This window comes from Hibiscus syriacus, unplaced genomic scaffold (genome assembly GCF_006381635.1).
Source record: "Hibiscus syriacus cultivar Baekdansim isolate YM2019G1 unplaced genomic scaffold, ASM638163v2 tig00111659_pilon, whole genome shotgun sequence".
NCBI classification, from domain to species: Eukaryota; Viridiplantae; Streptophyta; class Magnoliopsida; order Malvales; family Malvaceae; genus Hibiscus; species Hibiscus syriacus.
In genome coordinates this window covers 685,140-713,103 of record NW_024063149.1, presented here as the reverse complement: position 1 = coordinate 713,103, position 27,964 = coordinate 685,140, and the positions used below count along the sequence as shown (strand labels likewise).

Here is a 27,964-nt window from a genome sequence, read left to right as displayed (position 1 = left end):
AAGATAAAAATCGCAATCATACTATGTATATAGACTCTAAGAACGATAATAATATTACTTATATTAGTAAAGATTTTAATTGTTTAATAGATATAACATCTATATATTTTAAATAGTTGTATATAAAGTTAATAACATAGAACAAAAAAAAATAGTAGTATTGGAGTGGTAACTGAGATAGATCTAAATAGTGAATCTAAAAAATTATTATCTGATATTAATAGTAAACTAGATCAAGTTATGTTATCTTTTAACCAAGAAGATGATATAAAATTAGGTCATTTATATTATGAAAATGGAAACACCATGTTAAATTATGATACTACAGACAATAGTACCAGTTCTAAAAATAATTCAAAAGATATAGAAATTATAAATATTAATATTCCAGAAGAAAATAATTTAGATCTTATGGAAACAAATCAAACAGATCCAGATACAAAAGGAAAAAGGGAATTATATCATGATCCTTTTGAAGACGATTATTTAAGGTCTTTTAATATAGACTATGATAGAGACCAAAATACTACTAGGATAATAGGAGAACAAGTAGAACATATTTACACTAATGAAGTTAAAACTGAACAAACAAGAGAAACTTCAAAACCAGTTCCTTATAATATAGAAAATTTTAATAAAAGAAATGTTGCTCAAGGAGGAGTATATTTAGACTTGATCTTAAAAAGAATGATATCAAAGGTGTTAAAAGACCTATCTTGCATGGCAACATATCTTGGAAACATGTTTTAGGTAGGTGTATATATATTAATTATGTTGCTCAAGAAGGAGTATATTTAGACTTGATCTTAAAAAGAATGATGTCAAAGATGTTAAAGACCTATCTTGCATGCCAACATATATTGGAAACATGTTTTAGGTAGGTGTATATATATTATATAATTTTTTTATATAGAATAAACGTAAATAAAATTTTAATACAAGTATAAATTAGAATCAGTGAAACAAATTATTTTAAATTAAAAAATAATCTATATATATATATATATATATATATATATATATTTAAACTCACGAAATATCAATTAAATTAAAATTTAACGAATAAATACATGTTAAAAGCGCTAAAATGGGAAAACAAAACCAAAACCCTGTCGCTACATTTTCCGATCTCAAAAACCAAAACCAAATTCAAAAACCCAAAGCGTTCCTCGACACACAAACACAGCCCTTTTTGTTATTTGTTATTTGTTTTTGTTTCTCAGATTGGCTCAGATTGGCGCCGTCAATCACAAAATCGTTTATGAAGCAGACCGCCATCTGAAATTTATTTTTCCCAGGTGACGTTATTTCCTTCCATTTTCTTTTGAATTTATGCTGAATTTGTAAACTTTATATGTTCTCTTTCTTTACTTTTAATGGTCGCAACTTCCTTAAATTTTCGTTCCAATTTCAGATCTCTTTTCTTCTTCCCATTTATATGTTTTTTTTAAAGGCAATTGATTTGAGTTCATTGCTTCTGTTTGACTTTGGCGGCACTAACAGCTTTCCTCCTTTGGTTTACTTTCTTACCTACCAGTTTTATCAGTTGATAATTAGGGTTTTCAAATTTCCTTCAGTAATAGAACGGGGAGTACAGAGACTATCCTCACTTTATTGAATTGGAAAAATAATGATCTTTGCGAACATGTGTGTGTGTGTATAATTTAACTTAATTTCTGCAATAGCTGAATAAGATTTGTTTCAGGTAGACGATCCCCATGGCTGCTTCAGAAGAGAATGGTGCATTGTTTCCGATTTTCATTTTAACAATAATGGCGCTGCCTTTAGTGCCCTATACGATAATGAAGTTGTGCCGAGCTGCATCTAAGAATACTAAGGTCATTCATTGTCAGTGTGCACAATGCTCTCGTTCGGGGAAGTACCGCACATCGATATTTATGCGGGTCAGTCCTTTTCTGGTCCCTTAAAATTTGTTCTTGACTTTTCAGTTTATTAGGAGTTTCTAACATTTCACCTGCACTGAAACTGTTCGGCTTTGGAATTTGTTCTTGCAGATCTCAAACTTCTCAACGTGTAGTAACCTGACTCTGGTGCTGCTCTGGGTGGCCATGATATTCCTTGTTTGTTACATTAAAAACGTTAGCCAAGAGGTAAAGACATTTGGTTAGAGTATAATTCTATATTCACTTTAGATATTATTATCCCTATATTCTAGATGCTCTGCTATGAGCTGTGCTAATTTGTTTCTTTCTATTCAGATTCAAGTGTTTGAACCTTTCAGTATACTAGGATTGGAGCCTGGAGCTTCAGATTCTGAAATAAAGAAGGCATATAGGAGGCTTTCTGTTCAGTATCATCCAGATAAAAATCCAGATCCAGGTTGAAATGACTTTTAGGTTAGCAAGAAAAATAATTCATTTGAATGATAGTGTTTATTTACTTATAATTGCATTTATATTATTTTCCAGAGGCTCACAAATATTTTGTGGAGTTCATAGCCAAAGCTTATCAGGCTCTCACAGACCCAATATCCCGTGAAAATTTTGAGAAATATGGTCATCCAGATGGAAGACAAGTAATTGATTTCTTATCTGATAGAATGAGCAGCAGTTCATTTTAATACTGATCATTATTATAATTAGCCCTCCTCAAGAGTTAGACTGATATATCTTTTTGATGCAGGGTTTTCAAATGGGCGTTGCTCTTCCTCAGTTCTTACTAGACATAGATGGGGCATCTGGTGGCATACTTCTACTCTGGATTGTTGGCATTTGTATTCTCTTGCCTTTGGTGGTTGCTGTCATATATCTCTCAAGGTCATCAAAATATACGGGAAACTATGTCATGCATCAAACTATCTGCTTACTATTACTTCATGAAACCTTCTTTGGCCCCAAGGTACTTGTCTCTTTCTAAAATATTCATGAATCATAATCACTAATTACAACTCAAATAGTGCATCAACGTGTATTATATGCACATGCACTCCATGACCTGTGATGTTAACCCAAAAAAAGAAAGCATGTAATGTTATTCGAGCATTTTTTTTCCTTGTGAGTTCCTTCTTTTTTGGGATGGAGACCATCATTGGGAAACAGTGGTGTCCTCTTCCTTTCATTTTTTATTTATTTTTATACTTGTATTAATGAGGCACTGCACATGATACTTGTATAACCAGGTCTTTAGGGGCAAGCAAAACTTGATTCAACTCGGAAAAAGTCAAAAAACCATTTTGTTTTTCAAATTTTGAGTTATTCTAGTCAACTCAAATTTTTGGTTTGGATTTTCAGTTTGAGTTGAGTTTGAATTTTCAAAGTTCGAATAAATAGAAAACTGAAAATTAAAACGACATCGTTTTGGTCTTTAGCTTAGTAATTTGATTTTTTTAGCAATTTGGTCATCGATTTCCTTTTTCTTCAATTCCTTCTTTGTTTTAAGTCTTTTTTTTTTGACCAAATTTAAGCCACATGCTCCTCAACCACATTAGAATACCTGTATAGTTTCAATTCCTCTTTTTGACAACAAGTTTTTTAATTTGTAATTTAGTCCATCAACATTGCATGATTTCTTTGTTTCTTCAATTCTTCCCTTGCTTTAAGTCCATTTTTGACCAATTTTGAACCACATGCTTCTCTACCACTCTAGAATACCTATGTCACTTCCATTCCTACTTTTTACCACAAAATTTCTCGTTTTTAGGTTTAGTCTCTCAACTTTTCATTTATTCAATTTGATCCTTCAACTGCAACTATTTGCAAATTCTTCTTCCCATCAATTCTTTGACTCCTTTCAATACTTTATCCTTAAAATCCATTCTTTTAAAAAATAACATTATAACATATTTATATAATTTTAGATGATATTTGATTTATTAAATAATATTATAAATCTTCCTTACACTTGTGAAAAATAATTTGAATAAATATATATGTATATATATATATATGATTAGAGATAGGTGATTAATTTGGAATCAATCAATACCATACATTAGAAGTAATTACATTTAAATTTGGATAGAAACTCGAACAAATATTTTCGATTCAACTCGACTCGGAAGAAATTTAAATAAGGTTTAAATGATAAAATGGTACTCATAAACTTAACTACTTGAACTTTTTCAGTTTGGCTTGATTGAATTCTCATCCCTACTTACATTGAGCTTATGGATTTAATGGTAAATTGAGGGGGTTATAATAATGACCGGGTGTCGTCACGAAAATTGCTGAGTTCCTTGATGCTGTTGTCTATGTGAGATTTGATATCTATAGTGCTTAACCTGTCTTGATGTCTAATCGAATAACATTTTTCAACCTCGCTGTAAATATAGAATTGTGAAGTTGTTTGTATCATAATTGCAAAATTATCTGATTCATTTTGTTACCTGGTTCACAGCAAAGTTATGGAAGTCTTCACTAAGGCTGCCGAATATGTGGAAATTCCTGTTCGTAGGACTGATGATGAACCTCTCCAGAAGCTGTTCATGTCCGTCAGGAGTGAGTTGAATCTGGACCTTAAGAACATTAAACAAGAGCAAGCTAAATTCTGGAAACAACATCCAGCTATAGTGAAGGTAATTTATAGACTGATATATATCTTTATTGAAAAATAGTATTTTTGTCCCGGTTTATGGGGTTTCTTATTATTGCATTTGTCATTTTGTATCCAGACTGAATTGTTGATTCAAGCCCAATTAACCCGTGAATCAGCATCCTTATCTCCAGCCCTGCTTGCTGATTTTAAGCGCATGCTAGAACTTGCACCTCGTCTCCTTGAAGAATTACTGAAGGTCATATCTGTACCTGTATATCATAATTGAGTATCTATGACTGATCTGGATACCTCTGCATCTTGTAAATCTGTTCTATACCTTCTATCAGTAGTACTTTTTCCCATGGAAATTTAATCCTCTAGGCAAAAGTTAAAGTTGACATTTATGGTTCATATAGTTACCATATTGCCAAAACCCTCCGTATGGTGGATGCATGGATACCTTTTTTTTGGATAAGAATTGGAGGTCTCATTAATGCTTCAGGATAAGAAACTGTATGATAACTTAATAATGGCTCATAGTAACTTTGTTTCATTAAATAAGTTGAATAATATTCATGCATGGTTATGAGCGCAAATTTCCTGTCATTTGAGAAGTCCTACCTGCCCCTTGCATTGTCTAGGAGCTTTAGATATTTATGGCATATGTTAAATTTGAATTAATTCCAAAAAAAGAGTCAGATGAGATGACAGATTTCAGAGTGAATGATGGAATGAAATTGTAGCCAACAAAAATTGGCATGTTTACCCATGGGGTTTGCCCATGAGTACCATCTTTTCATGCTTTAGCCTGCTATCTGGCTATCTTCTATCCTTGTTTGCTCTGAATAATATCTAACTTTCACATCTTGCTTCTGTTATTAATCTATATTTTATTGCAGATGGCAATTGTCCCACGAACTGCTCAGGGTCATGGATGGCTTAGGCCAGCAGTAGGTGTTGTTGAGCTTTCTCAATGTATTATTCAGGTGCTTATTTTGGGGGATAATTAGCTAATTCTTTTTGTATAATCATTTCTACGTTATTGCCTTGCATAAATAAGTTATTGATTATTATCTATTAAAATTCTTTACACTATTTGTTTCAAAAAAATTTGAAATAGTTGAACCTGGTCTAAGTTATGCCCAACCCTTTTTGCTTTGAACAAAAATTTCCCTCCATCCTCCACAATTCCTTATCATTTTCTTGGAGTAAGAGTTACTTTACGTGAATTATCTCATAAATCCAAATACGTTTTTATCTTCATTTCCGATTGATTATATTCTCCCTTTCCTCCTCTGTCTTAGTTGCAGATGCAACATGTTGCAATTGCCCTCTTTTCCGCTCTTGTTAATGCTTGATGTTATTTATTTTGATTGATGTAACAGGCTGTTCCACTAAGTGCAAGAAAGACAACAGGCGGATCATCGGAAGGCATTGCATCATTCTTGCAGCTGCCTCATTTTAGTGAAGCTGTCGTAAGAAAGATAGCTCGCAAGGTAAGTGATAAATGTTTGGAAGAATGCATGCACTGTTCAACATTTCACCTTATTTCTGTCAATGAAGGTGCCCGATCTGCTTTCTGGTCTATGTAGGAAATTTAATGCAATCTGCTTTGATGCTTTTTTTCCTCTGTGCTTCTATTGAATAACACTTTGGTGAACTTTCTGTATATGTATAAACTACAAAGGAAGTTGTTTTGTATATCTTGGATATGTATAGGAAGATTCTGCTCATTTTAGGAGCTTTCAAATGAAGTTTTTCATATGTTTCTTAAACTAGACTTAAACAGGGAGTATTCATTTGAAGAAAATAGTTGATTCGTTTGAGGGTTTCTTTTCCTTACGTCCCTACTCGAATTCCTTGACATATTTATCTTTAGTTGTTTCCATTTGATCTAATGCTCAAGATCTATTCGTTTTCCATTGCAGAAGGTGAGAACGTTTCAAGAACTCCGAGACATGACTGTTGAAGATCGTGCTGAACTTTTAACTCAAGCAGCCGGATTTTCTACCGAGGAAGTAAAAGATGTTGCGATGGTATTGGAAATGATGCCTTCCTTAACAGTTGAAGTTACATGTGAGACTGAGGGTGAAGAGGGTATACAAGAGGGCGACATCGTGACAGTTCAAGCTTGGATAACACTCAAGCGCGGTAATGGCTTGATTGGCGCTCTTCCCCATGCCCCCTATTTCCCATTCCACAAGGAAGAAAATTTCTGGTTTTTGCTTGCGGATGCCGCCTCAAACAATATGTGGTTTTCCCAAAAAGTGAGCTTCATGGATGAAGCTACTGCAATAACTGCTGCTTCTAAAACTATCGAGGAGACAATGGAGGTTTCCGGAGCAAGTGGTAAGGAGACAAGTGAAGCGGTCAAAAAAGCCATAGAGAAGGTGCGAGCTGGCTCCAGATTGGTGATGGGCAAATTCCCGGCCCCGATGGAAGGGAATTACAGTTTGACTTGCTACTGTTTGTGCGACTCTTGGATAGGTTGTGATAAAAAGACGAACTTGAAGGTTAAAATTCTGAAAAGAACTAGAGCCGGCACCCGTGGCGGTCATGCATCGGAAGAAGGACCTCTTGTGGAGGACGGAGTAGAAGAGGAAGAGGAGAATGGAGAGGAGTATGATGAAGATTACGAGAGCGAGTACAGTGAAGATGAGGATGATGAGAAGGATACGAAAAAAAAGGGAGGTGCAGCTAATGGCACAGTGCCTAAGAAAGGCTCAAACTCTGATGGTTCAGATTCAGGTACGGATGAGGAATGAAGCAAACAATTCTATTTATCATTTAGAAGAATAAGCCACTTCTCTTTTTCTGTATAGAAAAAAAGTAGTGAATAACTGAAGGACCATGAAAAAGATAGATTCATACTTTTGATACTATAAACGTGTGGGTTAACATTTTTCAGCCTCGCAATTTTACTTTTAGTATCATGTGTTGGGTTATAAACTTGTCAAATCATTTAAAATGACTAGCTTGCAGTCATGGCGGTTGGAAAAACTGTAAAGCTTGCAGTCATGGTATGGTGTTGGCCAACAACTATCATGGACTTAGCAAAATTCTTCAGATGCATGTCTCCCTTTGCACTATGTTTACACCGGATGCGTAGTTATTTAAACTTGAAATTTTGGGGACAAAGCCTAATTTAACTAATGTTTAAACTTGTGGGTCATTCGACAAAATCACTCCATGTGTCATATTCAAAAAGTATTTGCTTGGTAGAATGATAAAAATTACTATTTAACGTTTGTATAAATGGTCGTTTCACACTTTTTTTTGAGTAGCTTAGTTTTAACGTTCAAGTTTTGACCAAAATAACATTTGTTGGGTGAAAATTGTTAGTTGAATATAGATCAACATATGTTACTATATGATATTTTCATTTGATTAGTTGTTGACGTGACATGTTATATTATTAAAAATGATGACATGGTATGATCGTCTCACCAAAAGTGATGGCGCACAGTGGCGGAGATACAGTTTGCCCATCTTGATATTCAATTTTTTTTTGATTAGTTATTGATTTTATTTATGGTGTACACCTTAAAATTTTTGATGTCCACCTTGAAATTTAAGTTTTCTTCGATTAGTTACTTATTTTACGGATCGTCCCACCCTGAAATTTTTGATGTCCATCTTGAAATTTAAGTTTTCTTCGATTAGTTACTTATTTTACGGATCGTCCCACCCTGAAATTTTTTATTTGTACCTATCCTATTTAATTTTTTTGTTAACATATATGTGTTCACCTTGAAAAATATTTATAGATCCTCCATTGATGACGAATTATGTGTCATACCACCCAAAATGACAACGTAACATATATAATATCAACAATTAAATACATGTGAAAATGTCATGTCAGTAATATGTGTTGATCATTACTTAAATAATGATTTTCATCTAACACAAGCTACTATGAGTAAAAATTGAAACATCGAAAATTAAAATACTCTAGAAAAGAAATTTATGTTGATCATTAATCAATTAAAATGTTGATATCCTTGAGATTTTGAGTTCAAGCACTAGGAATGCCAGAGATATGAGTGTTTAATATTATATACTCACAACTTACGAGATTGATTTTTTTTATTAAGCTAAGGTGATTACAAAGTAAAGTCTCTTTTAAATACTTTCAATCATTTAACAATGAACACTCAAATGTTTTGATGTAGCTTTGATACTTGAACCCTTGACATCTAAAAACAACAACAATTCTTTTAACAACTGAGATAGATTAATTCGTACTACTTACGAGATCGGTTGCATGTATCATATGCGTTGAAGCTTAATACATGCTAATCATATAGTATTATTGATGTCCAATCTCAATAATGTAATAGTCCAGAACAATTAAAGAATACTGTAACACATGGATCTCATAATTGTACCTCCTTACAATTCCCTTCCCAAGGTCTAATATGCTTCATGGTCTTTATCTATATATATATATATATATTAAATAACATATATTCTACTCATTAATAAAGAAATATAATAAAGTTATCTCCATTAAATACAATTCAGTGTTTACAAGCAAATTGTGATTGCCTTGTAGAGCTTACACTTACCTTAAGAACTTTAAGGATGCATACGCTCGTAACTATGCCCTAACCAATTTCATAAAATCAACATCTTTCTTATATAAAAAATATATTAATTATTTCCCCCAACTTCACCCTCAATTGCTTAAGATGCTTGGATTGAAGATTTAAATTCATTGGTTACAAGTAAACAATGAAATTAGCTGTAATATGGATATTAATTCAATCATTTGCCATTTCAGTCTTGGTGATCACACCTCATCTCTCACACGCATAAATTAGCTAAAACATTAATACTGAGTTCCAATGAACACCTAAAGAGAATCAGAAAAACTGAAGAAAAGTTTGAATAATTTGGACAAACATGAAACACAGACATAAGGCCAGCCTAGGCTGCAGCTTTCTGTTTCTTCGGCATGCGGTAGCCGCCAACAACACATGCATGGTCTCGCTCGAAAGGTTCGAGAGTGACTTGTTCGAAAGGCTTGAACTGCTCCTGCTGCAATTTCTTAACCTCGCTCTGGAATACAGCCTCTGCCGGAACAGTCGAGTCGATGCAGTTTGCCTGAACAAATATTCAAAACCTAAGCTTAAAAGTCTGCATACAGAGCTTGATCCAATTCTTACAATGTCAACTTCCAGGTCCCTAAAAACTAACAAATCTCACATGTTTTAAAGTTTAGAATCACAAAAAATTTACCAACCTTGATTGAAATAACAAAATGACCGCCAGCTTTCAGGAAAAATGATGCATTCAAAGCCAGAATCCTTGCCTGCAAACAATGTAACAGAAATTAAATACAAGCACGGGAAGATCTGTCTCACTCTTCTTCACCCGGAGAAGACGAGTAAGCTGGAGCACCATCTTCGGACAAAGGAAATGAAAACCACATCATTTGCATAACTGAAGTTAAAATGAAAACGATCCAGACTCATAAATACAAATACATGCACATACACACAAATGGTGGGGAAGAGATGATCTGCTACATGTGAGTTTCAAGCATGTACTGGTATAAAAAGGAAAGTATCCATAAGTTCAACTTCTTGTAGATACTTAAGTCGGTGACCAGTATACTAGACGAAACCAGAAATTGTGTAGGAAAAAAAATCAAAGAACCCTTCTTTTATAAAAGAAATATTGCATCAGAAACTCGAGTTTGCATCACCCATGAAGTCTTGAAGGGGAATCCGAGTAGAGTTCATCATTTGCGTTTAACAGATCAACCTGTTTTCAGAATGCTGAAGACCAGAACCATATGAAAACCATACAGAAGCATGGATGTGATGAAATAAACAGATCACATAAATCGAAAGGTTGTTGATTAATCTAGCAAGTGAATCTGATCCTCATTGTTTTTTCCCAATGATCTAAAACATAAATACTCAAAAAGCAAACCTGATCAGGCTGAGCGACATCGGAAAATATCACATCCACCATGCCAACTAACATCCTATATTTAGCCGGATGTCTAGCATCTTCTATAATAGGTATAACATTTGTTCGCTTCTTTGCCATGTTAACCAAGTCTCTACCACTTCTGTGAGAAAATTCCACAGCATAAACCACTCCATTCTGAGAAAAAAGAACAAACATTAAGCGACTCTGCCAGATGCAAACATGCAAAGAACATTCGGAAATTTGGGTTCAATACTGCACTTACAGGACCAACAACATCAGATACATGAGAAACGGTTGTGCCAGACGCAGCTCCTAGGTAGAGAACCTTAGCACCGGGTTTCTTGATTAAACAAGAACGATAATAATTGCAGGTCAGATATGCATATAATGTAAAGTATATGAACAAACACGAAAAGACGAATGAAAAACTTACAATCCATATGTTATCAACACCACCAAGAATCGCAGCTGCCAACTTGGATCGGAAAGGATTCCACACCCTGTACTCAACTTTGGTCCCATCTTCATTCTGCTAAGAGTAAAATCATGAAGAACAAAACACCCAGCTACTTCATTCCTGAGTCGAAAAGCTAAGGAACAACTCAAAAAATGATATAAAATTTTTATGTACTTAAGTTCATGCTCAAGTTCGAGCTTCAATCAAACTAAGACTGAGAATATTTAGAGTTAAGATTTTTTTAGCTCGAGTAAGTCCCAATTTTTTATTTCGAATTCTTGAGCTTTAACAATTTTGAGCTCGCAAAATTTCTCAAGCTCAACTTTAAACTTTTTGAATGAGTTGAGCTCTGCAACACTGGAACTCGACTCATTTACAGCTCTAATACAACACATGATGTCTAAAGCACTTATATAAGAGTGGGTGATTAGAAATATGAAATGACCTGAACAGAAATCCTCTTTTCATTGTAGACAGCCTCACCAGGGACCATATTCTTAGTAACAAGAGCATCTTCTTTACCCTTGGCAACAAAAACTCCTTCATGCCTATGGGGCTCAACTACAACCTTGCTCCCACCTTTCATTCCACCGCCTCTTCCTCCACGTCCTCTCCCTCCACCACGGCCACCGCCACGGGACATCATGGCACTGCCTCCCCTATCGCCGCCTCTTCCACCACCTCTTCCTCTCCCTCTACCCCCATCACCTCTTCCCCTAAACCCACCACCGCCACCACGTCCTGCACATAATCAAACCACAAGATAACGTTACCAGACACTAAAATCATTTTTCTGGAAAAATAAACCATAAGCTCCAAACTATCAAACCCAGTTGTTTAAACCAAAAGAACAAGAAATACATTCGATACCTCTTGGAGGTCTCATCCCTAGTAGAGTTTGACAGCGAATATAGTGAACAAGAAGGAAGAAAGGGGCGAAGCAAATGAAATGACACGGGTGAGTGACTAAAGGCTAGGGTTTATGCGTGATATAAAACGAAGAGTAGGGCTTAAGGGCGAAAAAGAAAGGGGACAAAGGCCCGCTGCATTTAAAGCAATGGGCTTGAGATGACTCGAACACTATAAACTATTTAGGTGGCGTTTCATTCGCTGAAATGTTTATGAGAGAATTGAAATCTGTGAAGGAATTAAAATCTGTAGGAATTGGAATCCAATTTCATATTCTGTTTGGTTGGCAGAAAATGTAATTGAAATACAATTCTATATTTTGTTTGGTTCGCAGACATGTCAGATGAATTTGATTTTAGTAATGTAAAATGACATAATTGCCCTTCTTATTTTTTTGCTTTATTTTAGTTTATTTTACAACTTACATATAATAATATATTATAAAAAATTAAAAAAGATTAAATTTTCATTTTATTGATTGATTATCCATTTCAATAAATTATAAAAATCATGCTAATAAACATTATAATTTAAAATCATCGCAATCAAAATATGTTAATAAGTTACCAAAAGATAGAGCAATATTTCGATACATTCTAATCGGAGTATGTTAATTAGTTACCAAAAAATATACCAAAAACTATGTTTATTCAATATATGGATTAGAAACTCGACCCGACACGACTCAAAATAATAAAAAAAATTATTTTTATTTAATAAAAACATTGACTTAATTGAAAAAAATTATATATAGAGGGGTATTATTGTAATTATTCCTAAATATATAAGGTAAAATTATATATTTTTTTCGGGTCGATCCGGTTTTTTTCACCCTAAACTCGAACCCGACCCGACCTGACCCGAATATCACACTTAAAAAACCCAACCCAACCCGAACAAAATAAAGTTTCATCCGACCCGACCCGAATATATGAATTAGAAATCCGACCCGAAATAATAAAAAATTATTTTTATTTAATAAAAACAGTGACTTAATCCGACCCGACCCGAATTATATATATTTTCGGGTCGGTCTGATTTTTTTCACCCTAAACCCGAACCCGACCCGAATATCACACTTAAAAAAACCCGACCCGACTCGACCCGAATATCATACTTAAAAAACCCGACCCGAACAAAATAAAGTTTCATCCGACCCGACCCGAATATATGTATTAGAAATCCAACCCGACCCGACCCGAAATAATAAAAAATTATTTTTATTTAATAAAAACAGTGACTTAATCCGACCCGACCTGAATTATATATATTTTCGGGTCGGTCCGGTTTTTTTCACCCTAAACTCGAACCCGACCCGACCTGAATATCACACTTAAAAAAACCCGATCCGACCCGACCAAAATAAAGTTTCACCCAACCCGACCCGACCCGAATATATGAATTAGAAACCTGACCCGACCCGAAATAATAAATTTTTTTTATTCAATATATAAATAAGTTACCAAAGGATTGATGAGGGATTATGGTCAAATTTCAATTCCCTCCAACAAGGGAATTGAATTCCATCCATTTTTGGATGGATTTCACTTTCCCTCATTTGATGGAATTGAATTCCATCAGAGATTCCAATTCCCTTGAAAAACTTGAACCAAACATGGGAAAGTGGTAGAATTGGATTCCAATTCCCACCAATTCCAAGAGATTTCATCCAACCAAACGTCACCTTAAGGTTAAAACTTGGAAGTTGAAGTTTTTTTTGGCTTAATACTAAAATAGGTGTCCAAACTATACTATTGTTATAAATAGGTGCATAAACTATTTTTTGACTCATCTCGGTGCTTAACGTCATAAACGTTACTCATTTAGGTGTCTGGGCCGTCAACGGTGTTAATTTCTCCATTAAGTAACACGTGTCACAACCTGAGAATTTTAAAATTTTATTTAAAATTTAAAAATTAAAATTATATATATATATATATATATTAAAAAATAAAACATAAATTTTGAAATAAACCCAACACTTTAGAAACCTTCATTTTAACCCTTAAACCTATGTCAGCCGAACGACGACGAATCAACGTTTATACCCCACGAACACTATGATGAAAATCACGATTCCATGCGATTCCGACGGCCAACCGACGGAAACTACGATGACGTATGAATATGAGGATGGTAGGGACTATGTCGGTTGCAGTGGCAACTGTAAAAAAAAGCTGCGGTAGCGGATTAAGGTTATGATTTGAGATTTTGAGATTGTTTTATAATAGGGTAAACTACATAAATGGTCACTAATGTTTGAGTAAGTTTTCATTTTCCCTACTGAAGTTTTAAAAGTAACAAATTAGTCATTAACGTTATCGATAAATGACAAATTGGTCACTAACATTATCGATTTATAACAAATCGGTCACTCTACGTTAACCACTATTAACGTGGTTGAAGGAAGCTGATGTGGACCGTTAACTTAACTTACCTAGCTATCTCGTGGTTAAAAGAGGTCAAATATATGTTGGGGGGGGGATTTGGGTCTTTTCTTTAAAAATCTCATGGCCAGTTAAATCAAACCGCCGCTAGTGGGTGGAGCAAGGCTCTGGGCATTCATGGAATGTAACACCCCAATTTAGGGGCTAAATTTAATAAATTATAAGGTGGTGAATTTAATTGGAATTTTGGAAGATATTGATGATTAAATTGAATAATTTCAAAGTTGGCAGACCGTTTTAAGAAGTAAATAAAGTTTAGTGGCTAAACTCATGATTTAACCATTTTTATATATGTTGAATTATAAATCTCTCCCCCCGTCAGTTTCCAGAATGATTTTCCAGATTTTCCCTCTCCGATCAACCAACTTTCAACTCCGATCTACTCGCCGTCCGACCTCCGATCGACGAGCCGAAACCACCATCGTGTTCGTTGTCAACCGAGGAACAAAACCCCTCAAACTTTTCGTCGTGAATCATATTCGTTCGTCGTTAATTTCAGTCGGAAGTATCGTCGGTAATAACTCGGTTTTAGTTGGTTTTTCATCGATTCACGACGATCGGGTCATCCGTTTACGACACCTCCCGCACCATCGTGTTTGTTGCATCGTTCCGAGTTCGCCGGTGTCATCCTTGGTCTCCGTCGATGGCGGCGCGTGAGGAGGTGAAGCAATCAAAGTTTCCGATTTGTTGAAATCGAGCTCTCCGCCGTTCAAAATTGTGAACCGAGCTTCGTAAGTATCTTGAAATCACTCGAAATAATTTTAAAGAATTTTTCCGTGGTTTTTAGGCAGCCGGAAGGGGTCCCACGCGCCGTCACTGCGTGTGGGGATGGTCCAAATGACCGGTTTGACCGGTTTTGGTGCATAATTGACTGGTTTGACCGGTCATAACCCGGCCCGACCCGTTTACCCGACCCGTTGACCTGACCCGACCCGTTGACTCGACCCGACTCGTTGACCCGTTGACTGTTGACCGTTGACCGACGTTGACCACTGTTGACCAAAACTTTGACCGGCTTTGAACGGGCATTAAACGACCTTTGACTTCGACCGAGTATACCTATCCTGACATTTTTCGACGTTCCAAATCCGATTCCGCAGTCCGTTTCTCGAAATTCAAACCCGAAGGCCTCGAAATTTCCAGTCAAACCCGTTGACTTTGATTTTGACCGAAAATTCCAAATTTTCGAAAAGCCATATTTTATGCTTTCGACGTCCTGAATCCGAATCCGAAGTCGGTTTTGCCAAATTCGAACATGGTAAGCTGTTTTTGACTGATTTATCATCCGATTCGATCTGTTTTTCAGAATTAAGCTTCGTTCTTGATGTAATTTCTGTTTATATGGATCCGAGGAAATATTGGAAGTTGAATTGAAGATCAAAGGTGTTCGAATGGAATTTTTATGGTCGATCAGTATTACACAGAAATCGAAGTAATACTTTACTACCTCTTTATGCTTTATGGAACATGTTTATATTGATAAATGCATGAACAAGATAATGTTGGTCACTTTGGTGGAGTTGAATAATTTATACACTCGATATGATGTGATAGAAATTCTGTAACTAATTAAGGATCGAATGACTAAATAAGAGATTAAGGAATTGTGAGATTAAATTACAAGTTTGTGATTAGTGATAAAGAAATCAACCCTGTATCTGCAACTTATAATTTATTTCATCAGAGGTTAAATGTTAAAGGTACTTGGATGGGAAATTATGAGAATACTCCGGTAGGGTAAAATTATGAAAATACCCTTATGTTATAAAAAGACAAGATTTGAATATGGAAGTTAGATAAGAGGATTTTACAGACATATTGATCTGATAAAAATATTGATGTGTATAAGAAATGTTAGTTTTATTTGGAAATTATGGATAACCGGTTTTAATCTTATGAGAATTTGTGAAGGATACTAGAAGTTTGTTAAGAGAACCGTTTCAAGATCAGGGAGTATTCAAGAAAGCAATTAATCATAGGATCTCTAAATAATATTATTTTCGTTAAGAGCTAATATCGAAATTATCTGGTTAAGAAATTACGGAAATACCTTAAGAGGTAGAATAGTCTGAGTTGACTCTGAATGAGAAAATACTTAGAGGATTCGTACTTAACTTTATTAAGTACGGATTTGATTGTTAAAATCCTGACTTAGTGTAGGAAAATTCCTGATGTTCCGTTTGTAAAATCTGAGAAGGCACTTGACCCGAAAATATCCGAGTTATGAGTAAATACCTGAAGAACAATTTGTCGGGGGTGTTCTGTTGTCAGAATTGTTCGAAAGGACTGAAATAAATGATAAGATTGAATTTAATAGTAAGATCAGACGGAAGGAAATGATTAAAGTACACTGAATCTGTACAATGACCAAAATATCCCTGTAATAGAAATGACCCAAGAATACCACCAAGCTTAAGAATGATTGGATATCCTCGAGGTCTGAATTGAATGGAATAAAACTGAACACCAAAATTACCAAAATACCCTTATGGCCTATATTAAGTAAATGTCTTGGATTAATTAAGGAATCCAAATAAGCATAGGTGTTGGACTACCTTTAAAAGTTATGGAACAAAACTTAAGTGAGTAGATCAACCCTAAAGCTATGTCAATACCTGAACAACATAGATATTACTGGAATGCGTGTTCGTTTTTTCAAGTTTGGCTCGATGATAATTTTGGAAGTATTCAGCTCAGCTCAACTCTAGATCGCGTTAAGCACTAAGAATTGGATATTTGTCTGACAAATCAACCACAAAGACCGAACTAAACAGAAGTACAATATGTATATGAAATTTAGAGACGTCCAAATTAATCTGGAAAACTCTGAAGTAATTGGAATGGATTTGACTACTAAGTGAAATAAGTAACCTCAATGACTAAGATTTTAATAAGTGATTTGGATGAGTCTGGAAACGTTAATGAACATACACGATGTACTGTTCTTCTGGATCATGAACTACAAATCAATCACGTCAGTATTTCATGATATAGTGGAAGCGTAAAAATGAAATAAAGACATTGGAAGATCTATTTATTGATGATTCCGAAGATGATCTATGGATAATAATTTTTGGTATTAAAGTGTAAATACCCTATAAGGACACGAAATGACTAGTCGACAAGCATTAATTTTGGGAGCTATTCATTTAAGAGTTGTTTGATAATCCGATCAATCGACATAGATTGTAAATGTCCTGAATCTTCATTTCTTCCTTACAGCTCAAGTCATATTCTGAATAATTGATGATTTTGTCAGTTATTGAACTCTTTCAATAGTGATTCTGAATTCCGATATTCTATCGGCATACTGAATAACTGTGTTTCTCTGCCTGATACAGTACCTCTAAATAATACCTATAAACTCTGGTGTGTTCCCTAATTATATAAATATTTTATCTGATTTCAGAATTGAATTCTGTTCTGATACGTTACATGAGTTCTGTTCTGATTCTGATCTGGATTCTGTTCTGATATCTGATCTGAATTCTGTTTTAATTTCTGATATCTCCGTTTATCGACGGAGAAATGTTTTATCTGGGGGGTTTATTGTTGGAGGAAGAATACTGCAGGCTCCTCGGCTGTGTGCTCAGGGCCTTACTGTTACTGGTTGTGCGGGGTGTATGGTTCCGGGGAACCTACACAAACAGATTGTGAAAGGATGGGGGTGTATATATATATGTTTAAAAAAAACTAAACTTGTTTTACGAGAACACACTAGAAAACCTATTCTGAACTCCTGAACTCAGTCATCCGAAATATCTATTTGAACTGAAAGCTCATTATCCGTTAGCACCTGAAATATCAGTAGGATCCCTGCTCAGTATAAAAATCTGTAAATGTTCGGAAACAATAAGGAATATATATTTATCTGTATCTGCACGTTCATCAGCATCATCTGGTAGTTCTGTATTACTGAGCTTTTCGAAGCTCACTCTATTACTCAACTTTTCAGGTTAAAAGAATTGTATCAGTGCATCTATCGACTTCAGTAAGAGAGTTCTTCCGACGTTGTTGCAGAGTATGGTACATGTGATTAGGGGGCATGTAATTGTATTTTGTTTTATATACGAGTCTGAAAATCTGTTTTATTTCTGTACACTGATAAATCATTTTATAAGTTACATGTTTTAATAAAAGTTTTAAATTTTCTGCCATTTTTACAGTGGATCGCTCCGATGGCCCTAATGTGACTTCTCGGATCGGATCGGGTTACCCGCATCGATCTGGAGGTTACATGGAAGGTACAAACAGATTTACCAAGATTGCAAGAATGACCATTACCGCAAACCTAAATCTTAAAATCTCTATCCGTCTTCTTCAACCCACAATTTTACCCCCTTTTTTGTTTCTTGAATTTGATTTTGAGAAGGTTTAAAAAGAGAATGGGAATAGAGATTCTAAACGAACAAACGACCATGCTAGCTTTTTAAACCTAAAACCAACCTTGACAATCATACCAGTTGCACCGTCAGCCACAACTTTCTCATGATTCCCAGGCTCAAAGTAACAAAGCTCTTTTTCATTAACATCACGAAGGCCAAGTATGTCCTGGGAACAACATGCAAACCAGTGATCAAAGACTTGATTCAAAGAACACCAATGTTAACTGAATTCTTATAGAAAGGCCTTTTATTTCTGGTCTGATGTGGACATTCTCTTCCTCAACTTTTATAACCCAACCCTTCAAATTTTTTTAGTTCCCCATGAATAACAATAACAGCTTCTCCCTTCATGAAATGGCCTTTCTTCCTGTTTGCAAACAAAGTTGACAAACCAGCCATTCACCTTCTCCTTTCACACTTGCTGTCCGAAAATTTTCAACTTCATCAAAAGTTGGTTTTATGTTCTGAGCACTAATTGACTCTGTTTTGTACAATAATCCATCTTTAAACATCACGGGACCAATATAGAATCTCTGTTCCCGGTCGCTTTTTAAACCTTCTCAAAATCAAATTCAAGAAAGAAAAAAAAGCGTAAAATTGTGGGTTTGAAGATGACAGATAGAGATTTTAAGATTTAGGTTTGCAGTAATGGTCATTCTTGCAATTGTGGTGAATCTGTTTGTACCTTCCAGTTCCATGAATGCCCAGAGCATTGCTCTTACACCTCCACCCACCAGCGCGTGGTTTGATTTCACCGACCATGAAATTTTTAGGGTGCGTTTGGTTAACCGAATGTAAGATTACAGTGGGAATGTAAAATTATCAGGGAATAGGATTACTGGGAATGTTGTATTTTGTGTTTGGTTGGCTTAGCATGAATGTAAGATTACCGTCTTTGGTTAAAGGAATAAAAGATTATTGGAATGTATATTTGACCAAATTGTCCTTATTATATATTTGTTTTTTAACAAGTTGGAAAATATTTATATATTTTATTTAAAAATTTTAAATTCATAAAATTTATATAATTTTTTACAAAATTTAAAATATAAAAAGGTTTAATGAAAGGGTAAAAAGTTTATTTTAACCCCTGAACTTCATATAAAATTTTAATTATAGAATTTTTTGTAAATCTAAAATAGTTTAAGGATAAATTTGTAATTTAACCTTCGTAGAATTTTTATTATTCAATGACAGAAGAATGATATTTTTGCAAAAAAAAATTAAGGGCATTTTAGTCCAAAACGTCGATAATCAAACAATACCTAAGGAAATGGAGGTAATGACATTCCCGGTAATATACCCCAAAAAATCCACTATTGGTAATCTTACATTACCAGGAATGGGATTCCCGGGCTAACCAAACGGGGAATGTGGATTTCATTCCTATGAGAATCTCACATTCCCCCATCCAAACACCCCCTTAAAGGAAAGAGTCAAACTGTTTGCACACATATATTTGACCTTTTTTTGACCACGACTTAGCCAGTTAAGCTAAGTTAACGGTCCACATCAGCTTCCGTCACCTACGTTAATGGCGGTTAATGTCGAGCGACCGATTTGTTATAAATCGATAATGTTGATGATCAATTTGTTATATATCAATAACGTTAATGACTAATTTGTTAATTTTGAAACTTCAGTGGGGAAAATGAAAACTTACTCAAATATTAGCGAACATTGATGTAGTTTACCCTTTATAATATAAGAAAAGTTAGTATTTTTTTAATAAATATCATAATAATTTTCATAATAAAAAAAATTCAAAATCACTAGAGTGTGACACATGTAACTTAACGAGAGAAATTAACGTCGTTGACGGTACGAACACCTAAATGAATAACGCTTGTAACGTTAGACATTTGAACAAATCAAAAAATAGTTTAGATACATATTTAGAAAAAGCTGTTTTGTTTGGAGAGTTATTTTGGTATTAAGCCTTTTTCTTCTTCTTTTTGACTTGTGTCTTTTACTCTTTTGTAATTTGCTAGATATTTTAATTTAGGTTTATTTGTAAAAAAGGTATTTAAATTTTATTAAACATTTTAATTTCTATAGTCATTTTTAAATCATTCGTTAAAAAAATCCATACCTTTCATTAATAAGTTCTTCAAACATTGTTACTTTTTTTTTTTATCCTTGATCGTTTGTTAAGAAAAATTCAAGGGTAAACTATACCAGTGACTACCTAATTATAGTTCCTTTTCATTTTGACCAACATTTTTGAATTCGTGTCAATTAGGCCATCCAACTATTTAAATGCATTCAATCAAGTCAGTAGCCATTAACAGTTAATAGAAATGATGATATGGTAGTTAGTAAAATTACACATTTAATCACTGTTACCTATATATTCTATGAATTTGGTCCTAATTTTAACAAATTAAATATAAATTTAATCTTTAAATTAAATCGTACCATGTGTCACCATTCGATTGGAGGATTTACTTCATTTTGATTTAATAATTTTATTTCGCGCCAACCAAGTAGAAAGAAAATTAAGGAAGTTGAAACGGGGAAGCAAAAGAATCGAAATTGGGTATTTTGGGTGGGAAAGCAACTGTTTAATCACTAAACCAACCAAACCCTTTGGATTAAACAGACTACAAATGCTATATATACTGAATACTAGTTTAACCTTAAATTTTTATTATTTTATATATCTTAAACTAAATTCACATATTAATTAAATTAACATCTAAACATTAAAAAATATATTTTATTCTTATCTTAACTTTAAAATATATTTTATTCTTATTTTACTTTAGAAAATATATTTTATATATCGTATAAAATAGATTAAAAAATTTTAAAAAAATTTCTTTCAAAAATATATTTTATTTTTATTTTAGCTTAAAATATAAAATCATTAAATTAAAAAAAGTAAATCCTCTAATCGAATGGTGACACACGACACAATATAATTCGAAGATTAAATTTATTTAATTTGTTAAAATTAGGACCAAATTGATAGAATATATAAGTAACAGTGACTAAATGCATAATTTTACCAATTTCACTAACTGCCAAATCATCACTTCTGTTAACTGTTAACGACTGGTGGCTTGATTGAATGCATTTAAATAGTTGGATGACCTGATTGACAAGAATTCAAAAATGGTGGTCAAAATGAAAAGGGGCTATAGTTGGGTGGTCATTGGTATAATTTAACCAAAAATTCAATGTGTTATTGTTTAACTTTATGGCAAAATGTTTTTGGACTTGAATTAAATTTATTCAAAGTTTTCAAAAATAATTCAAAGTCTATTTTACTTGGAATTGAGCACAAAATATTTTTCTGAACAAGAAGTACCAATATTATTCTTACAATATCGATACCTCATGAACTGTATCGATATTGTTCATATGGTATCGATATCAAAGGTAAGGTAGTATCGATACCACCAATATTGCTCAAATTCCAGAATGTAAAAATGGTATCGATATCAAATGGGGTATCGATATCAAATGGGGTACTGATACTACTTTACATAGCAGTATCAATACCATAAGCTTAATATCGATACCGTCAGACCCAACGGCTAATAACGTCTAGTTTTATTTAAAAATAACAAAGGTAGTACTGATACCCTCTGTATTGGGCATATTTATTTTGTAGAGAAAAACATCCCCAATGACTCCAAGTTACTCCCAACGGCTAGAAACGGCCACAACTTCATTCCAACATATAAATACAAGTTTAAGACACTTAAAGAAGGGTTAGAACACCTATCTAAGCAATCAAACACAATAAAAGAGTTTTTTATTACTATTTTACTTTCTTTTGTAAATATTTTGTTCTTGCGAGCTTTAATTCTTTGTAAACACCTACCTTAGAGAGTTTTATTGTTTACATTTATTTTCCTTTGTGTAAAGGGGATTGATTCTAGTTTAGCTAAGTGAAAAACTAGGGAGTGTAAATGTTATCTCTTAATCCTGTAAAAAGAAAGAACAAATTAGTGAATTTGTTAGAAAATCCTTGGTGAGGAGCTAAGGTAGTGGAGGTAGACTTAGTTGAGAAGTCGAACCACTATAAATCGGTGTGTCTATTTTTCTATCTTTTATTCTCCTTACTCCCTAAACAAATATTTGCCTAATCAAATTGAGCTTCAAAATATCAACAATTGGTATCAGAGCTTGACTCATTAGAAGGTATAACAACCTTGAGACGATCCTAGAAGAAGCTCTACCAATTCCCAAAGCAACCGACAAAAAGATGGCTTCAATCTCCGGCTTTTACTACCTTGAAGATTCTCAACCGGTTAACAAGCCACCGTATTTCAATGGAGCAAACTACGCCTATTTGAAGAATATGATGATGCTCTTCATTTAAGCAAATGATCTATGAGCTTGGAACTCAATCATGAAGGGTTACTCCACTTCACCCGGTGAGATGTATGATTGGAGTGATGGAGAGAAGAAGTTCCAACTCAATACTAAGGTTGTGCACATCCTCTTTTGTGCATCAGGCCCGGATGAATATAGAAGAGTCTCCTCTTATTCCAATGCCAAGAAGATATGAGACAAGCTTCAATTCACTCATTAAGGAACCGATGAAGTGAGCAAAACCAAGATAAGTCTTCTCAACCATAGCTACGAGAATTTCAAAATGAAACCCGATGAAGACATCAAAGCTATGACTGATAGATTTTTCGTGATTGTCAACGATCTCAAGGGATTTGGAGAAGTAATCCCTAATAAAAAGCTTGTGAGGAAGATGATATACTCTCTTCCAAAGTCTTAGCAATCGAAGAAGACGACGATCATTGAAGCTAAGAATCTAAAGTCTCTCACTCTCGATGAGCTGATTGGTTCTCTTCTCACTCATGAGTTGATGGTGAAGGAAGAGGAAGAATATGAAGATAAGCAAAACAAGAAGGAGGTAGGCATTGCCTTAAAGTCCACCAATGAGAGAAATCAAGATTCAAATGAAGATGTGGATAAAGATGATGATGAAGAAGGTATGGCCAAGCTCTTCAAAAGATTCATGACTTCCAAGGAAGTGAAACATTAATCGAGCAAGAAATAGAGTCCCTCGGTGTGCTTCAATTGTTAAAGAACTGTTGAGTTAATCGATCGATGGAATTAGCCAAGAGGGGGTGAATTGGCAATAAAAATTTTGGTGGAAGCTTTTGCAGAAAATTGAAAAGATTTGCACAACGATTTAGAGTGGTTCGACTTTCTCAACCAAAGTCTACGTCCACTACCTTAGCTATCCACACTAAGGATTTTCCAACAAATTCACTAATTTGTTCTTTCTTTTCAGGACAATGAGTAACCTTACAACTCCCTCAAGAATTATACCCCAAATTCTTGAGCACACTCTTTTTCAAAGAGAAATATACAAATTTCACAAACTTACAAGAAAACCTTACAAGGTAGATTGTTTGCACAATTCTAGAACAAAGAAAGAACACTCAAAGATAAATACAATAGAGCACAAATGGTGTTCTTGAAAGCAAAATGAATATTGAATGAAAATAGGCTTGAAATGCTCAAACTTGAGGTTTGATGCTTTCTCTTTGATTCTCTAGATTCTCTTCTTCCTTGTTGTTGATCAATGGCTTCTAATCTTGTTTAAATACTCCTTGGATCACTTCTGAACGTTGGGAATTATTAGTGGAGTCAATAGAGCCATTATTGTGTGAAAAAAATTAATAAAACAGGTAAGAGCGTGGGATGCATCGATGTATAGGGCTAGTGCATCGATACACTATGTGTAAAATTCAAATATTTCGACCGTTGGAAGACTTAGTGCATCGGTACACTGAGAGTGCATCGATGCATAAATATGATTCGATGGTTTGAAAAAGCATGGGTGCATCGGTGCATAAAATCAATTCGATGTTTTAATAATACATGGAGCGCATCGATGCATTGTATGTGCATCTGTACACTAAAACTATTCGATGTTCAATTAAAACAAGAGTGAATCGATGCATTGATTTATGCATCGGTACACTTACCTGAAAAATTGATTTTAGGCTCGTTTTTTGTTCGAAATACTTTGTGAAAATTGTTTCAAAAATATTTTAAGTATAAAACACAATTTTACACATTAGTAAGGATTGAAATTGATCTTAAAAGACTTGGAGTAATATTTTGATATTCGAGTAATTAAATCGAATATACTTAGAAAATTATTTGTAAAATCTTAAAATTCATTTAACTTAATTTGTTATATCGAAACATCAAAATGTTTTCAACAATCTCCCCCTTTTTGATATAACAAAATATTTGAGTAATTTTAAGATTTTTAAGAAAATCATTTTTGAAATCAAATTTGAAATTACTCTCCCTTACTATTATACATCTTCTCTCTCTTTTTGTTAAATCAAAAAGACTCTAAAACGTTTTTAAACAAGATTTTTTAAAAAATAAGCCAATTGTTCTTTATAAAATTAAAATTAAAGCTTAAGATGCTAAGATCATAAACAAAAGAGAGATTAGCCATTAGTTTTCATAATCAATATTCATAAACATGTAATGGATAATTGGTCATATATGTCTAATGATGCAAAAATAAGTATTAATATCAAAAAGAAAATTCAAACCAAACATATATATATTAAGAGCTAATATCCAAAGCAACCAAAATATAAATCCAAAAAAATTCAAACATCCAAAATAAAATAATCCATGAACATCAAAATATTTCACAATTCAAAGTTCTGAGTTCGGGACGATAAACCCATTGAGCCGTTTCCTTATCATTTTTCCATCATGTTTTCTTCAAGAAAGTAAGATTGATTTGGTTTTGGAGAGGGATAGGAATATCAGAAGAGACCCTAAGACCGAGTTTGATAAACAAATTACTAAGGAGACAATTATAAACCAAGGTTTCTATATTCTTGGAAGAAACAGTGTTTATAGTATCTACTAACTCACTAAAGGTGATCTGTGGCAGATTAATCTTCTTATTATGTTGGATATAATGTATCCACCATATATATATTTTTCTAAGGGAGGAGAACCTACCTCCGGATGGTCGAAACCATCAAGAGATCAACAAATGAAGGAATCAATCGCGATGAGATGATAAGGTACTAACGCTATCCTTAGACTTATAAGGTGATACCATAGTCTCCTTTTCATTATATAAACCTAAGTTATCTAGTCCAAAACATGTAGTGAATGTGTCAGAGTCAATAAAAACGAATTGACCTAAAAGAATCAAATTCCTATGGTTTCGGTTCGGCGCTCGTTTTGGACACATACTGCATTAGAATAGAAGATTCGGACTAATTGTTGATAAACAATAGGTTTGAGTTTAAAGAGGTTATCAAACTTCTAGGATTTAAGAGTGGGAAGATATTAAAAATCCAAATCTTCCATAGCTTGGATCGAAGGGATACGCTCTTCCCGGATTTTGTATGACTCAAAACAAGTATGATACCTATGGTAGAGATCTTGTCTACGACTAGGTACATTGAAACAAGAGTTCAGAATAGTCATATTTGGGTCATTTGGATTTTTATTTGGATTAGGTGGAGGAATAGGAGGTCGGTTTTTTGACTCGAGTGACTAGACGATGTCCTAGGTTGTTTAGGATTTGACATGGTTTAAGAAATCGGAAAATGATAGGTAACCTGTAATTTAAACGCAAGTATGCAATTTAATTAATCCCAAAACTCAATTGAGTCCACAATAATTCAAGGTTCTATAAACTAAATCCTAATGGGCAAAGTTTCGAAAACTTATTTGAAAATAATTTTTGAAAAATCATAATATGTATAGTTTTCATGAAAAACAACATAATTGAGTCAAAAACATCTAAATAAATCAAAAGTTTTTTGATTTTTTTATTTCGAATTTCAAAGAAAATTTTGAAATATTGTGTGCTTTTGACGAAATTTGTTGTAAAATCTTGTTTCTAATCACCAAACAATCAATGCCCGATATAATGTTCATCCTAGAACTAATCTAAACTAGTTCTAAAATCAAAATATGATAAAATAGAGGTTTTTAGAAAAATACCTTGAAAATTTCGGATTGATGAAAATGAGAAGTTGTTTTGCACGATTTAATAATGTTAGCAGGATATGGAGATGAAAAGCTTGAAGATTCATATTATTTTTCATTGATTTTGAGCAAAAAAAGAATTTAGAGAGGGAGAGAGGCAAATGGCTAGAGAGGGTTTAGTTTTAGGGATTAAAACAAATAAGAAAATAAGCCTTTTAAACCCAAAACCCGACGGATGCATCGATGCATGGCTTTGTGCATCGATGAACATTCAAGGAGTGCATCAGTGCATCTTCATGATGTATCGATGCACATACAAAGGGATGCATCGATGCACTGTTAAGTGTATCGGTGCATTAAGCACAAAAATGACAAAAATCTGTATTTAAACACTGAAAATGCTAAAATAAACTACTTTAGTGGTATTGGCAACTCATATAACGAAAATTAATCATGTACAATCAATTAATTTTATCCTTGAACTTCATTTGAACATATAATCAATTTTCACTAACATTCATAAACTCCCCCTAACTAAAAGCAAAGAATGCAATAAAAAAATATTATTAATATAAGCATTTTTCATTTATTCTTAAAAGTGCTAAAATTAATTTAAACACTAAGTGAAGATATGTCAGTTAAACCTAATTCTCTTCTAAGTGTCCAAAATCTTTCTTTGTCTAAAGGTTTTGTAAAAATGTCCGCTAATTGGTGCAAAGTATCAACAAATTCTAGAACTATATCTTCCTTAGCGACATGGTCTCTAATGAAGTGATGTCTTATTTCAATCTTAGTTCTAGAGTGTTGGATGGGATTTTTAGTGAGACAAATAACACTAGTATTGTCACACTTGATAGGAATGGTACCTAATTCAATTCCATAATCAAAAAGTTGTTGTTTCATCCATAAAACTTGTGCACAACAACTATCGGCTGAAATGTATTACGCTTCAGTGGTAGATAATGCCACACAATTTTGTTTTTTTGAAAACCAAGAAATCAACATATTTCCAAGGAATTAGCAAGTACCAGAGTTATTTTCCCTATCTAATTTGCATCCTCCATAATCCACATCAGAGAAGGCATGCAAGCTAAAGCTAGAGTCTCTAGGATAACAAAGTTGTAACATCCTCAATACCGGGTTGGTGATCAAATTGTAAAGTTTCAGAATTTGGTGACTAGAGTAGAACCATAGATTAGTTCAATGATTTATTTGGAAATAAATCATAAAAGTTATTGGTAATTATTAAATGAAGTAAAGGGTAAAATGGTCATTTGATAGGAAAGATTTTTTCCCTATATATGAATGAATCACGTGGGGAAAGGGGGGAAGTTATCTTCTTCTTCTTCATTTCTTCTTCTTCA

At 33.8% G+C, this 27,964-nt stretch overlaps 2 protein-coding genes and 1 non-coding gene across 3 annotated transcripts; 1 reads left to right on the top strand and 2 right to left on the bottom strand.

The window, feature by feature from the left end:
- Positions 1–1,113: 1,113 nt before the first annotated feature.
- Positions 1,114–7,394, top strand: LOC120167044 (dnaJ protein ERDJ2A-like). Its single transcript, XM_039176172.1, is given in 12 exon segments — positions 1,114–1,298; positions 1,706–1,904; positions 2,016–2,111; positions 2,220–2,340; positions 2,430–2,536; positions 2,644–2,816; positions 2,818–2,859; positions 4,357–4,534; positions 4,631–4,750; positions 5,394–5,480; positions 5,880–5,990; positions 6,423–7,394. Coding segments are annotated over 11 exon segments (2,058 nt in total). The 5' UTR covers positions 1,114–1,298; positions 1,706–1,718; the 3' UTR covers positions 7,260–7,394.
- Positions 7,395–9,417: 2,023 nt separating this feature from the next.
- Positions 9,418–11,783, bottom strand: LOC120167045 (rRNA 2'-O-methyltransferase fibrillarin 1-like). The gene is made up of 7 exons (XM_039176173.1): positions 11,768–11,783; positions 11,343–11,638; positions 10,874–10,969; positions 10,703–10,780; positions 10,438–10,614; positions 9,743–9,811; positions 9,418–9,603 (listed from the first exon to the last, which is right to left on the bottom strand). Exons 1-7 carry the CDS (start codon positions 11,781–11,783, stop codon positions 9,427–9,429), a joined length of 909 nt encoding a protein of 302 aa, XP_039032104.1. The 3' UTR covers positions 9,418–9,426.
- Positions 10,181–10,253, bottom strand: LOC120167056. Its single transcript, XR_005519997.1, has one exon. It is a non-coding gene; the product is annotated as a small nucleolar RNA snoR60 (small nucleolar RNA).
- Positions 11,784–27,964: the final 16,181 nt, after the last annotated feature.